Consider the following 14,727-nt stretch of genomic DNA (forward strand, 5'->3'; position numbering starts at 1 on the left):
GACTAGCGAGCCCTGCAGAGCCAGCCCTGGGCACTCTGCCTGGCTAGGCCGACACTTCCTCCCTGAGATTTCCGGGCGAAGGACCAGCTGGCACGCACCCAACCACCCTCTGCGCCCAGGTGAGCTGCGTCAGATGCACAGAGGCAAACAGAGTGCTCAGGGTTTTCTGTTTTCAATTCTCATCAAAGTTTTGATATATAAACAATTTATTTTTTTTATTTAAAAAAAGAAACAAAAAACACGACAGAGTGCATCCCTGCAAGCCCAGCTGGCCAGGAAGGGCAGTCTGCAAAAACTCTCCTGGAGCTTCTCCCTGGGTGACCATCCTTGCAGGAGCAGGGCAGCTCAGGAGGGACCACCGAACTCCCAGGCTGGACCCAGGGATGGAGGCTCAAATGCTACACAGCCATCGGGGGAAAAGATCGTCCACAGCAGAGACTCACCGCTCTGGAGAGGAGGCCAGGCCCTGGCTTTGGGATGAAACCCTTGTGAGCTCTGGGCTATCAGCATGGGACCGCCCAACAGAGAGGAAGGAATTTCACATATGAAATTAGGACTCAAGTCTCTTATCTGTTGTGGAAATGCCTTTCCTCATTACAGGGGGCCACCAGAACATGAAGTGAAAGCGATTTCATATAAACCTCCCCCGTCAGCCCCCTTGGGAATCAGCTTCCTGATTCTTGGGTGAAAGAACTTTGCCAAGTCAGCAAGTTCTGGTCTGAAAGGAGCTGGGTGTTCATCCCTAGCACACAGTACCCTCCCAGGCCCCTGCAGCCCCTGCCCTCACTCTCCTCAGGCCTGTCCCCATCTGGTGGCTGGAGGGGTCTTGGCTAAAACTACATCACATGTCACTGCCCTGCTCGCCGCCTTCCTGCAGCACCCCGCCGCCGGACTCTGACCCATCACGGGGGCTCATGACACATCGCCCGCAGCTGGGCCGGACTCTCCCTAACAACGGGCCTCACACGCCTCCCCCACCTCCACGGCTCACTCCTGTGCCCTGTGGCTCAGCCCGAATGCCATCTCCCCCAGAGGGCCCCCCACCCCCAGCCCATTTCCCTCGCACAGCCATGACCTCAGGGCGGGGACCGGCTAGCTGCTGGCATGGTTCCTCCCCAGGGCAGGGATCCCAGGTGACTTGTTCTGTCGGGTATCCCCAGGGCTCAGTACTAAGTAGGCGCTCAGTGACTACTGACTGAATGCATCGACTTTCCAGTCCAGGCCCTGGCCCCTGCATGGAGACCTCACTGGGGGCCCATGCGTCCCACGTCCCCCGACCTAGGGTCAAACAGGCACCACACTGCCCCAGGCCCTCCCTCCAGCACCCACGGGGGTCTGCCAGTCCACCCCTAACACATTGTACACGGTCAACACAAACTCCAGGTTTCTCCCTCAAACTGTGCAGAAACACTGGAGTTCCGGGAAGACTTCACTATCCGCCTGGCTCCGTGGCCCCTCACCTTGGTACACAGACATTCCCCGGGGGAAACAGGACCTCACGCCACATTCCCACAACGTAAGGGGAGAAGCTGGACGGTGTGGTGGAAAGTGGCCCTTTCAGAGGACAGCTGCACCGAGAAGATTCCAGAATGAACTAGTGATAGGCCTGCCCTCGGAGAGGCCACAGTCCAGCATCTGCTCAGTGCCTGTGGAGTCCCCACTCGGGGCCGGCTGAGTCTATCTGCCTGCAGCCTGCTGGGCACCTGCTGGGCACACCCTGTGCGCCTGCCAAGGGCCTGCTATGTGCCCGTCGGCTGTCCACTACTGCCTGCAGAGCACCTGCTGAGCACGAGCCAAGCGCCTCCTGCATGCCTGTCTTTGGACCACCCGGTGCCCGGTGGGTGCTGCCACGCGCTCCCCGCACACACGCCTCCAGAATCTCAGCGACAGCGAGGGCCGATGTGCAAGTCCCATTCCAGACACGCTCCACGGGTTAACCCAGCTCAGTGTCACCACAATCCCGGGAGGCAGACAGCACCGTGACTCCCAGAGACCCCCAGGTCCAAACTCACCCGGGAGAGGCAGGAAGACACCCAGCGGCATGCCCACCGCGCACCCTCGCCACCGCCATCCCAGGCGTTTTCTCTCCTCCGTGCCCAGCTGAGAACCCTGAGGAGGAAGCCCTGGCTACGCTTCACTTCCATCTGGCGAATAATAAATATTGACTCTCTCTGAATCCTTGGCCCACGAGGCACGCGTGGCTTCCGTGTTTGCACACCTGGACCCCCAGCCAGCCAGCAGCAGCACAGCCACACCTGGCCGGGGCAGGGCGGACCCCCGGGAGACCCCAGGGCAGACCCCTGCTCTGGGACAGGGCTGGATGTGGTGGAGGGAGGGAGGCGAGGAGAGGGGCTCAGAGACACTCCAGCCAGAAATGTGGGGAAACCCATCCAACGTGCTCCAAGGTGAGCTGAGGCTCCCCATCCCCCCCTTTCTCCTCGGCTCCCCCATCACACCGGAGAGGCCCCACCTCACCCTCCGTGCTGCTCACCTCTGAATAAACCCTGTCTTCATTATCTCTTTTGTTGTTGGTTAGTCACTAAGTCGTGTCCAACTCTCTGCAACCCCATGGACTGTAGCTTTGCCAGGCTCCTCTGTCCATGGGATTTCCCAGGCAAGAGTACTGGAGTGGGGTGCCATTCCCTTCTCTAGGGGGTCTTCCCAATGCAGGGATCAAACCCACATCTCCTGCACTGCAGGCAGATTCTCTACTGCTGAGCCACAGACGGAAGCCCCCATTATATCCTCTGAACTGCCCCAAACTGGCCATCCCTCTGTCCTCACCATGACCAAGTCCAGGGTGCTGCACCCCCTCCTTGCTGCAGGGGCCACGGAGACAGACGCAGAGCAGGACAGGCACAGGGAGCCCCCACGAGCCTCCTGGGCCGAGGAGTCAGAGTCAATATTTATTATTTGCCAGATGGAAATCAAGTATAGCTGGGGCTTCCTCCTCGGGAACACAATGAACCCCTGATTTGCAAAAAACCAGGGGAAACCTCCATGGTCCTCAACAGATGGATATGACTCAAAGCTCAGCCTCGGACAAGAGTCTTCAGTGGCTGCCTTAAGAAAAATGTGAGCCCCGGATTCAGACCCAGGGTCAATCCCAGCACCTCCACACCCAGCAAACTGCCCAGTGCCCTGCCAGGCCCTGGCTCCTCCTCTGTGTGCCAGGGGAAACCACGGGCTCATCTCGGAGGGACCTCGACAAGTCGCTAGGCATTCACGTCTGGGCTCCAGCAAGTCTGGCCCCTGACACTCCCACACCTTCGTGTCACTCACGTCGCCATCCTGCTGGAAACTCCCATAACACTCCATGGCCCACCCTCAGGGCCTGGCCTGGGGTCCTCTTCCCCCTCGCCCCTGCCTTCCGCCCAGGCCCTCTGCCCATGCAGAGTCCCCAGCCGTCCCCTCCACACACAGGGTTCCAGCAGCCTGAAAGGTTCTGCCCTGCCCGGACCAGTGGGCCAACACCCGGAGCCACATGAGACAGGAGAAAACGTGTAAGGGGGTGGGGGACTTCCCTGGCAGTCCAGGGGTTGGGACTGTGCTCCCAATGTAAGGGAGTGGGGATAAGTGATTCCTGATCGAGGAACTAGGATCCCACATGCCGCAAGATGTGGCAAAAAAAAAAAAGAAAACATTTGGGGCCTGGGTCTGTCCGACTGGGGTCAGATCCCAGCTCTCCCGCCTCTAATGCTCTGTGACCTTCGCTCCCTGAGCCGCTCCATAAACCCAGGAGGAGGCCATCGGTCACCTAGGTGTTGTCAGGGCGCCAGGTTTGGGGTGTGCACCTCAGGGAACCAGGGGCCTCCGCCAACCCCTTCGCTGCTGCACAGCCCTGGCACGGGGGGCACAGGAGCAGGGCTTCTCCGCCTGAGCGCTGCTGACATCAGGGGCCTCGTGGGTGCTGCCCAGTGCAGAGCGGCGCCCCCAGCCTCCACCCACCATGGGCCACGTGCATACCCTGCCCCGAGCCGTGACAACCCGAAACGTCCCCAAATGTGACCAAACGCCCCGAGGCAGAGCCGGCCGGGGCGCGCACCCTGTGGGACCCGTTTCTATGCCCCCCACCAGTGAGCTCTTACTGGGCTTCCCTGGTGGTTCAGACGGTAAAGGATCTGCCTTCCATGTAGGAGACCCGGGCTCCATCCCTGGGTCGGGAAGATTCCCCTGAAGAAGGAAATGGCAACCCACTCCAGTATTCTTGCCTGGAGACCCCCATGGACAGAGGAGCCTGGCAGGCTATGGTCCACGGGGTCACACAGAGTTAGACACGACTGAGCGATTAGCACACACACCACTGCGTCCAGCCAGTCTCCCCAGGCCAGACCCCAGCCCTGACATGCACATGACGTTTTCCAAAAGGTCCCTGTTTAAAAAGAAATGCCCAACACCAAGGACTCTGCATCCCGACCCTCTCATGGACTGCACGGAAGGGAGACCATACCACCAAGCTGAAACTGGGATGCTCCTGGTGCCAACGACAGCAGAGAGCCAGCATACAGCCTTCCATGACATCCGCAGCGGGCCCGCTTGGGCCCGGAGCAACCTGAGCAACCCTGTAACCCCAACCAGGACCAGAAGGCCCGCGGTGTCAAGAAGAGGCGCCGACACCACGCCCAGGCCAGCCTTAGGGAGTGACGGCAGACCCTCCCTGGCCGCATGGACCAAGTGACCACCACAGCACTCACCGAGGCCAGACAGCCCGCTCTCCCATGCGATGGAGGCCTGGCAAAGCCCTGGTGAGCCCGCTGCCTGGGCCTCCCAGCAAGGCCTGAGTGGCAGGGTCCTCAGATCCCACTCAGAACTCAGGGCCCCACCAGAACCTGCAGAAACAGGATCTTGGGGGAGCCCAGGAATCCGCATCCTTTAGCTCTGAGGTGGTTCAGCAACCCCCGAGAGTGGCAGAACCACTGCCCACCGCCTTCTCAACCTTCCTTGTCGCTCTAGGTCAGTGGGGCTCAAACTGTGGGTGAGACTCATTGGCCCAGGGCCGACAAACTCCTCTGAAGGGACACATGGTGGCTATCTGCACCTCCTCGGGTCAACAGGCCTCCGCCGCAATGATTCTACAGCCACAAACAAGGCATAAATGAATGGGCGTGCCCATGTTCTAATAAAACTTTCTTTACAAAAAACAGGCATAGCTTGTTGAACCCTGGATCAACAGGTTATTAAATCAATTTAGTAGGTCCCTGCTGGCATTTTATAATAAACAGAAGGGACCCGATTATATTAATTTTCCATACACACAGGGAGGGCTGGGCTCCTTGGAGAAAACTGTGTCAATTGTATGTTTGGTAGTGGCTGCTGGTATGTCCTGAAACACAGATTTCTAACAGTGGGTCCCAGTCAAGGAAATGAGAAGGTGGCCTGGCCTTGGAACTAGGCCCTGGGCGCCCGTGCCTGACCCTCACCCAGCCACAGACATGTCTGGTTCCACAGCTACTGCAGGTCCAGGAAGCATTCCTGGATTACCCCCAGCACAGGGGTCCTCCTAGCACTACACATCCTGACCTGCGGCTACCACCTAGTCAATCAATAAGCCAGGCAATCCCACTTCCAGGCATATGCCCATGAGGTAAAAACAGGGGCTTGTGCAAACACTTACACACACACACGTTCACAGCAGCACCATTCGTGACAGCGAGAAAGTGGAAACAGCCCGCAAACCCACTAACAGGTAACCCACACACTAAGGGTGGTCCACCCACATGGCTGAATGATCACGTGACCACGGGAAGGAATGACCCTCGGACACAAGCTACAGTGTGGGTAAACCTCAGAAGCATCACGCTGAGTGAAGAAGCCAGAAAGGAAAAGCCACGTGCTGTAACGACTCATTTACATGCAAGAGGGCCAATCCACAGAGACAGAAGGCAGATTGGGGGAGGGGAGGGTGGGGAGTGACTGCTCATGGGGACGGGATTTCCTTCTGGGGTGACGGGAATGTTCTGGAACTAGAAAGAGGTGATGGCTGCACAACACTGTGAATGTCCTAGATGCCACCGAAATGTACATTAAAGTGGTTCATTTCATGTGAATTTCACCTGGATTTTTTTTCAGGATTTTTTTTTTTTAAAGGTCACTCTGGGACTTCCCTGGTGGTCCCCTGGCTAAGATGCGGAACTCCCAGTGCAGGGGGCCTGAGTTCGATGCCACAACGAAGAGCTCACACGCCACAGTTAAAGATCCCAGGTGCCGCAACAAAGACTGAGGATCCCAGTGCCACGACTAGGACCCGGCGCAGCCAACTAACTAAATTAAAAATATATACGTATTTAAAAAGAAGAAGGCAAGGGCCACTACAGTTTTGTTTTGTTTTAGTTTTTATTAAAAAAAAAAAAAAAAGTCACTACTCTGCACAGTTCTGAGGGCCTGGGCTGGCCATGAGCTTCGGAAGGGTTCTCTACACAGGACCCCAGACGGGCAGGGCCACTCATCAGTCCCCCGAGGATGTGTGAGTGGAAAGGTCAGATCAGAACCAGGGCTCCCCAAAGACAGCCTCCTTCCAAATGACCACTGGACAAACTTATCTATAAGTGTGTCCCGTGTCAGCCACAGAGACTTTGGCAACCAGCCTGATCTGGACTGTGGCCTTCACGGGGAGAAGAGCCGCAGGCCTTGCACAGAGGTGTATGTGACAGTGTCCCAAGGCTGCTGCCTCCAAGGCAAGGACAACTAATGGCAGGAAATATGGATTCCAGGGATCAAGTCAAAAGAGAAATGTGGGTGTGGCTGGAGAAACTGAGTCATCGTCCAGAGAAACCATGGCCCAAGTGGGGCCAAGTAGACTCTGGTGAGCAACAGAAGGTTCCAGTGTGTGTTCTTAATTCCTTGTTTCAGACATATCATACATGCTCATCCCAGGGCTGAACACCAGTCCTGTCTCTTCCCAACTGGGATGCAGCTCTGGGCCTCAGTGGCCCCACTGACCCACAGGCAAAGAAGACACCTCTACTCCATGGGCTGGCAGTGGGGGCGAGAGGGGGTGAGCAAAAACCACCCAGTGCCCAGCGTGGAGCAAGAACCAAGCCTGCAAAGAGCAAACGTGACCCACCCACCCAAAATCCTCATCCTGCACCCTTGCCACACTCTAATATATATATGTATATTTATTTTTTTGGCTACGCTGGGCAGCTTGCAGGATCTTAGTTCCCCGACCAGGGATTGAACCCAGGCCCTTAGCAGTGAAAGCTCATAGAGTCGTAACCACTGAACTGCCAGGGAATTCCCATCCCCTACCACACTCTGCACTCTTGGTCAGCTTCCTGACAACAAGATGCCCTCTCCTGGGACTTCCCTGCCTGTCCAGCAGTTAAGACTCCACTCTTCCAATGCAGAGGGCACAGGTTCAATGCCCGGTCAGGGAACTAAGATCCCACCTGCCACTCGACACCCCCTCCTGCCCTAGGGCCCATGCTCCTGCTGTTGTCTTTCCGGCTTGTCCCCTGTCACTGCCAGGCCCAGTTCAGAGTGAGAGGCCCCAGTGCCTGACAATGGGTGAAATGACGGGTCCACTTGAGGCCCTGAGGAAAACATGACCAAGTGAGCTGCCAGAGAAAGACAAGCGTGCACATCTGCAGGTGACCCCTAAGGCCCACTGCCTCAAGGCAGCTTCCGCAAGGTACTCAGACTCTGCAGCCCAGGGGAAAGTGTCCTAGGGCTGCCATCATAAATGACTGCCAATGGGGAGAAGGCAGGGGCATAAAACAAAAGAAATTTATTTTTACACAATTCTGGAGGCCAGACACCCAGAACTGAGGTGTCAGCAGGGCCACAATCCCTCTGGAGGATCCTGTCTTGCCTCTTTCAGCTTCTGGGGGCTCCACGCATTCTTGGCTCATGGCTGCAACAGTCCAATCTCTGCCTCCATCATGCACGGCCTCTCCCAAGTGAGTCTGTATCTTCTCCTCTTTTCCTGAGGGTGCCAGTCATCCGATCACCCTAAATTCAGGACAAGCTCATCTAAAGATCCTTATTCTACTCATATCTGCAGAGACTTTTTTCAGAAATCGGTCATACTCACAGGTTACTGGGCTCTGCCGGTGGCTCAGACAGTAAAGAACCCTCCTGCAATGCAGGAGACATGGGTTCCATCCCTGGGTCAGGACGATCCCATGGAGGAGGGCATGGCAACCCACTCCAGTATTCTTGCCTGGAGAATCCCATGGACACTGGAGCCTGGCAGGCTATATAGTCCATGGGGTCACAAAGAATCGGCCACGACTGAGTGACTAACACTTCACTTCACACGTTCTGGAGGGCAGGATGGGGCCTATCTTCTTCAAGGCCCCCATTCCACCCCCTATTGGGCAGACAGCTCACAAGCTGGAGAGCAAGGAGACTGCTGGGGCCTTCTGGAGGCGGGCGATGGTGCATCCCATCCTCTCCACAGAGCAGCTCGGCGAGTCCTGCGTGCATGCATGTGTGTGTCAAGGCTGCAGATGGCACCAGACACTTGAAGCAGCCGGCACAGAGGCAAACAGTGCCAAAGCCAGGACGGAGGCCAGGACTGGGGGCGGCCTCTACACTCAGCTAACCCAAGACACCACTGCGCGGTGGCTGAGGCCCAGGGGCCTGGTTTCCCAACAGCCTGTGCAGAGCCACCCCCGTCACAGGGTAGGACCCAGAGAATGCCCGCCTTCGGCACAAGAGCCAGTGGCCCCAGCCGGGTCCCCGTGGATCGCTTTGCAGGCAGGCTTTTTCTGGCCCAGGCGCTGCTCCCCGGGATGTTCAGTGATCGGTCACAGGCAGAGCCTCCTGTGTCCTGAGCCGCTGGCAACTGGGCGACTCGCCCGCATCCCTTGCCCTCACCTCCCACATCCGATCCACCCACACATTCAGTCACCTCTGCTGCCAAAATATCACTAATACCCACTGTTCTGGGTCACTGCCATGGCCAACTTCTCCATTCTCCAACCTGAGGCTACCAGCGGCCTCTCACCATCTGCCTGCTTCCCTTCTCACCTCTCCTGCCTGTTCAGCTCTTGGCCATCTTTGCAAGACACGAAGCATCCTTAAATGATCAAATGGAGAGTTACCACTTGAGTGAGCAACTCTACTCCGTGGTACAGACACCCAACGGAAAGGAGGACCTACGTCTATACAGGCGATCGGATGGGAACGCCCATGGCGGCGCTACTCACAATGGCCAAAAAGGCAGGAACAACCCAAGCGTCCCCTGATGAACGAATGGATGCTCAAAACATGGCGTCTCCACACGATGGAGTATTATTCACCTTAAAGAGGACTGAAGCGGGGCTTCCCTGGTGATCCAGGGGTAAAGAATTCGCCTGCCAATGCAGGGCACACGGGTCTGATCCCTGGTCCCGGAAGATCCCACATGCTGCGGAGCAACTAGGCCCGTGCACCGCAACTCCTGAAGGCCCATGCCTAGAGCCCAGGCTGCAAAACAAGAGAAACCACCACAGCAAGAAGCCACACTCCGCAGCGAGGACCCAGTGCGGCCAGAGATGGATAATTTTTTTAAAAAGACTAATAAAGCAACAGATGGTGGAGAAAGCACATAACACCACCGAACTGTTCACGACGGCTAAGACGGTAAATGTATATTTTGCATGTTTTACCACTATTTTTTAAAAGGGAAGGAAGGACTGATATGCCCCACAACATGGATGAACCTCAGAAACATGCTGAGTTTATGTCTGAGACATCAGACACATAAAGCCACATCTTGCATGATTCCATTTCTCTGAAATGTCCAGGACACGCAAACCCAAAGGGATGGAGAACAGATCAGTGGTCGCCAGGGGCTTGGGGAGTGACTGCCAGTGGGGATGGAGCTTTCTTTTTTTTTATTCTCATTGTTATTTTCCCTTTTCGGCTGTGCCAAGCAGCATGTGGGATCCTAGTTTCCCGACCAGGGACTGAACCTGTGCCCCCCACATTGGAAGTGTGGAGTCCCAACCAATGGAAAGCCAGCGAAGTCCCAGGGACGGGGTTTCTCTCTGGGGTGATGAAAACGTTCTAAAGTCGACAGGTGATGGTTATACAACTCTCTTTATATGGTAAAAACCAGTGGATGGTACAGCTTCAATGACTGGTTGGAACATATTAGGAATGATATTTCAATAAAACTGCTACAAAAACAAGCAAAGGATCAGGCCGCTGACCATCACAAATCTTCCCAGGGCTCCTCATTCAGGGGCCAGTTTCATCTCTCCTGTCTCTCAACATGCAGCTTCAACTGTGCCAAGCCCTTCTCACCTCTGGGTCTCTGCACCTGCCTCCCTCCCAAGGGACAACCCTCCCCGGCATGGGGGGCTCTGTCTCACTGTCCAAGCGTCAGCCTCCCGCCCTAGCCATTCCTAGCACATGGATTTGCTTCTCTCTGAGAGCATCTGCCTTGTTTATTGGAGCAAGTCTCTCCTGTCCCATGCTAAAACCATGCTGCCTCTCCAAGCACATGGTCCTCATGTGCCTCAATATGCTGCTGGCCCCACTGTGGTGCTGGGGAAGACTCCTGAGAGTCCCTTGGACAGCAAGGAGATCATACCAGTCAATCCTAAAGGAAATCAACCCTGAATATTCACTGGAAGCTGAAGCGCCAATATTTTAGCCACGTGATGTGAAGAGCTGACTCCTTGGAAAAGACCCTGATGCTGGGAAAGACTGAAGGCAGGAGAAGAAGTGGGGGACAGAGGATGAGATGGTTGGATGGCATCACCGACTCAATGAACACGAGTGTAGATAGTGGAGACTAGTGAAAGACAAGTAACCCTGGTGTGCTGCAGTCCTTGGGGTCACAGAGAGCTGGACATGACTTAGCTACTAAACAGCAACCACCCTAGAACCCAGCACTGTCTCTGGGATATGCTGGGCAAGTAAAAATGTCATTTTGTGCAGTAAGCACAGATCAGGAATCTGAGGCCCAGAGAAGTTAAGAAACCCGCACTAAGTCACACAGTAGAGTGTCACAGCCCTCCCTGCACATCAGGCTGCCCAAGTCCAAGGATGAGGAAGGAAGGTTCATGCACTCACCCCTCTACCCTGCTACTCGCAAGTGGACCTCACTCCCCGTCCCCCGACCCGACCTAGCCCTTGGGGTCAACACAAGTGGTGCCACTCGCTCCGGGAGCGGACGGGCTGACCAAGAGAGGAGGCCCCAGCTGCGCCGCGCCCCTCCCGTCTGCAGGCGCAGGGCAGCTCCTGGCGCTGACCACAGGTGGAGGCAGCACGGCAGGCTGCAGCCATGGAGAGTGCGCAGCAGGAGACCCGCCCCAAGCAGGCCAGCTCCCCTGCGCCACACGCTGCAGCTGTACCGCGCCACAGGCAGTCGCGGGAACAGGTGGGAACCAGCCTGCCCGGCCCAGTCTCAGGCGCAGGCAACGGCCCACCCACGGGGGGTGCAGAGTTTTGAACTATCTGCCCAGGTACGTAGCTCACACTCCCCTGCCCACACAGAGTTTCCTCCAAACCAAAGGCTTCTCGGCCCTGGCACTGCTGACAGCTGCGGCCAGATCACTGTCCGTGCATTGTGGGGTGCTGAGCGGCACCCCTGCTCTCTACCCACCAGACGCCAGTAGCAGCTCTTTGCCCAGTCGAGACAACCAGAAATGTCGCTGCCCAATGTCCCCTAGGACAGAACTACCCCCAACAGAGCACTGCTCTGTTTGTAAAAATCTAGTATAAGCTTACCTCTGCCCAGGGCCCAAGCCCACCCCACCTCCCCAACTTCCAATGTAAAGGAGGCCAACAGAGAGATGGGAAATGGTTACCAGGGGCCAAGGGAACTGCTGTCTGCAAATCTTAAAAAAGCTTTTCTAGGGACTTCCCGGATGGTCCAGTGGTTAAGAAGCCATCTTCCAATACAGGGGCTGCGAGTTCAATCCCTGGCCAGAGAACTAAGATCCCACGTGCCATGGGGCAACAAAGTCCGCACACCACAACTAGAGAGCCCTCGGGCCCCAACGAACCCCCAGCGCAGCCAAAATAAACTTATATTTCAGAATCTCTAAATCCATCAACCAATAAATGGATAAACAAATGTGGTCTGTCCGCACCCAGGAATACTACTCAGCCGTAAAAAGGGAAGAGGAGGACATGGCAACCCACTCCAGTATGCTTGCCTAGAGAATCCCACGGACAGAAGAGCCTGGCGGGCTACGGTCGCAAAGAGTCAGACAGAACTGAAGCGACTTAGCACATAAAAAGAAAAGAAGTTTCCCAATAATGCTAAAATGTGGATGAAACTCAGAAACATAACACTGAATGAAAGAAAGCAGATCCACAAGGCCACATCTGGTGTGATTCCATTTATCTGAAATGTCCAGAACAGGTAAATCCACAAAAACAGAAAAGTTGGTGGCTGCAAGGGGGCTGGGGGAGCAGCAAGTGAAAAGTGACTGCTAATGGGTGAGGAGCTTCTTATGGGGGTGATGATAACGCTCCAAAATTAGACAGCGGTGATGATGGCACAACTCTGTAAATATACTAAAAACCACTGAACCATACACTTCAAATAAGTGAATTATATGATACACAAACTATATCTTGAAAAAGCTGTTATTTTAAAGAAATGTTTTCAACGATAATTCATTTCCAACCTTACAGCTGAAACCTGAAGACTGCCACAAATCAGTGTAGCCCCTTCTTCCTGTCATACCACATACACTGGACACCTACTGCACCCTAGGACGCACTGCATGCTGGAGACAAGATGAAGTGGACGCTCCTATCCTTAGAAATCTTGACGCATGGAGGACACTCAGGTTGCACACTGTCATTCATCATTCACCAGTCACATCCTGGAGCAGGGACAGGCAGGACCTGCCCGACAGAGAGCACCCAATTGATAGGTGCTGAATAAATGCATGGAAATAGAGATACACATTTCAGTCTTAAGGTCATGATCTCAAAGAGAAACAAGCAACTTATTAAAAAAAAAATAACATCACCCCAAAATCCCACCCGAGGAATCAAAGACTGAGGCTCACATCACAAAGGTACAGTGGATCTGCCTAGAAGAGTCACATGTTAGTTGCTCAGCCGGGTCCACCTCTTTCTAACCCCATGGACTGTAGCCTGCCAGGCTCCTCGGTCCATGAGATTCTCCAGGCAAGAATACTGGAGTGGATAGCCATTCCCTTCAGGGGATCTTCCCGACCGAGGAATCGAACCCAGGTCTCCTGCATTGCAGGTAGATTCTTTACCATCTGAGCCACCAGGGAAGCCCAAGGACAGTCAACTCAGATGCCAAATCCAGAAACCAGTGAAGCAGGTGTCTGTAGCTCCCACTCAACCCCTCCCCAAGGCCCCAGGGTGCAGCATGGAGGTCCCATCCCTCCACAGGATCAAAGCAGAGATTTACTGCCACCTGTGCAAAGCATGCTCCCCTCCCTCAACCACCAGGAAGGGCTTGCAAGACACATTCCACAAAGGAGGCCACCGAGACCCAAGGAGTCTGCACTTCGTGGCGGTTGCCAGAAAGCTGAGGCCCAGAAGGAGAGCCAGGCCCCTGAGCCCAGCCACGACCAAGCCCCTGCTCCAGGCCCACAGCGGCTCCCCAGGCGAGGCTGGCAGGCCATCTGGCCTGCCCCTGCACACCAAATGCACCTGCCATCTGACGAAGAACTGTCCCTCCACGCCGGTCCTGAGGGGCCAGGGGCCATCTGTGGCCAGCTGTCCCTTGTCCTTGTGGGAGGAACAACACCTGGTCCCCACCATATGGGCTGCATTGGGGAAGGGGCAGCTGTCACCATTCCAAGCTCCAAGACTGAGTCCAATCGGCCTTCCTGACCCCACTCAGGTCCCCACAAGCGAGGCGCCAGACCTTTCCCTCAGATATCCAGAAGGGAGAAACACCTATCCCACCTCAGGTCTGCAAGTAGGGACACCTGTCCTTCCCCCAGCACTCAGGGAGTGAGTGCACAGATGACAATGATGTGGAGACACCTGTCCTTTCAGGGAGCAAGGGTGAGGGGGCAGCTGTCCCCTTCAGGTACCAAAGATACAGGAGCACCTATCCCAGCTTCCCAGGTAACAGTGACGCTTGCAAGCAGCACCCAGTTCAAGCACCTCAGTCTCACTCCCCTAGGGAGCAGTGATATAAAAGCACCTATCAGGTAGCAATGTGGGGACACCTTCCCCCTCAGGTAACAAGGATGTAGTGGCACCTGTTTCCTCCAACTACTAATGATGCAGAGGCTCCTGCTCATACAGGTAACCGTGATGTAGTGACACCTGTCCCCCACTTCAGGTAGCGGTGATGGAGAGACACCTGTACCCCTTCAGGTATCGATGATGTGGGGGCACCTGTCCCCGCCCACGACGCCCGGGGCGTGGGGACACCTGTCTCCTTGGGCCGTGCCAAGCCCCGCCCCGCCGCGCGCCCCGCCCCGCCGCGCGCCCCCGCCCCGTGCACGCGCGGGACATGCGCCCCCTCCCTCCCTCTCCGGCCCAGAGGGGTCGACGAGGGAAGCCCCCTTACCCGCGCGGCCCGCGTCAGGCTCAGGTCCTTCATGACCTCCTCGAAAGCCGCTGTCTCCTCCGCTTGCTTCTGGTTGTGCAGCGCGATCTTCTCGCTGAATTTCCGCGGATTGTTCGAAGTCGCCATCTTCTCGCCGCCGCCTCCTCCTCCTCCCCCCCCCCCCCCCCCCCCCCCCCCCCCCGCCCGCGCGCGCGCGCGCGCGCGCGCGCGCGCGCGCGCGCGCGCGCGCGCGCGCGCGCGCGCGCGCGCGCGCGCGCGCGCGCGCGCGCGCG

General features: G+C 56.3%; 1 protein-coding gene across 1 annotated transcript in view; it reads right to left on the reverse strand.

Moving 5' to 3' along the window:
* CRTC1 (CREB regulated transcription coactivator 1) overlaps positions 1-14,615 on the reverse strand; it is an 81,132-nt gene extending 66,517 nt beyond the window's left edge. The window contains exon 1 of the mRNA XM_010847302.1: positions 14,456-14,615. Within this exon, the coding sequence (XP_010845604.1) occupies positions 14,456-14,581 (126 nt within the window). The 5' untranslated portion in view covers positions 14,582-14,615. The remainder of the gene's footprint in view (positions 1-14,455) is intronic.
* Between the last annotated feature and the right edge of the window lie 112 nt (positions 14,616-14,727).

The sequence above is a fragment of the Bison bison genome, unplaced genomic scaffold, assembly GCF_000754665.1.
Source record: "Bison bison bison isolate TAMUID 2011002044 unplaced genomic scaffold, Bison_UMD1.0 scf7180017864248, whole genome shotgun sequence".
NCBI classification, from domain to species: domain Eukaryota; kingdom Metazoa; phylum Chordata; class Mammalia; order Artiodactyla; family Bovidae; genus Bison; species Bison bison.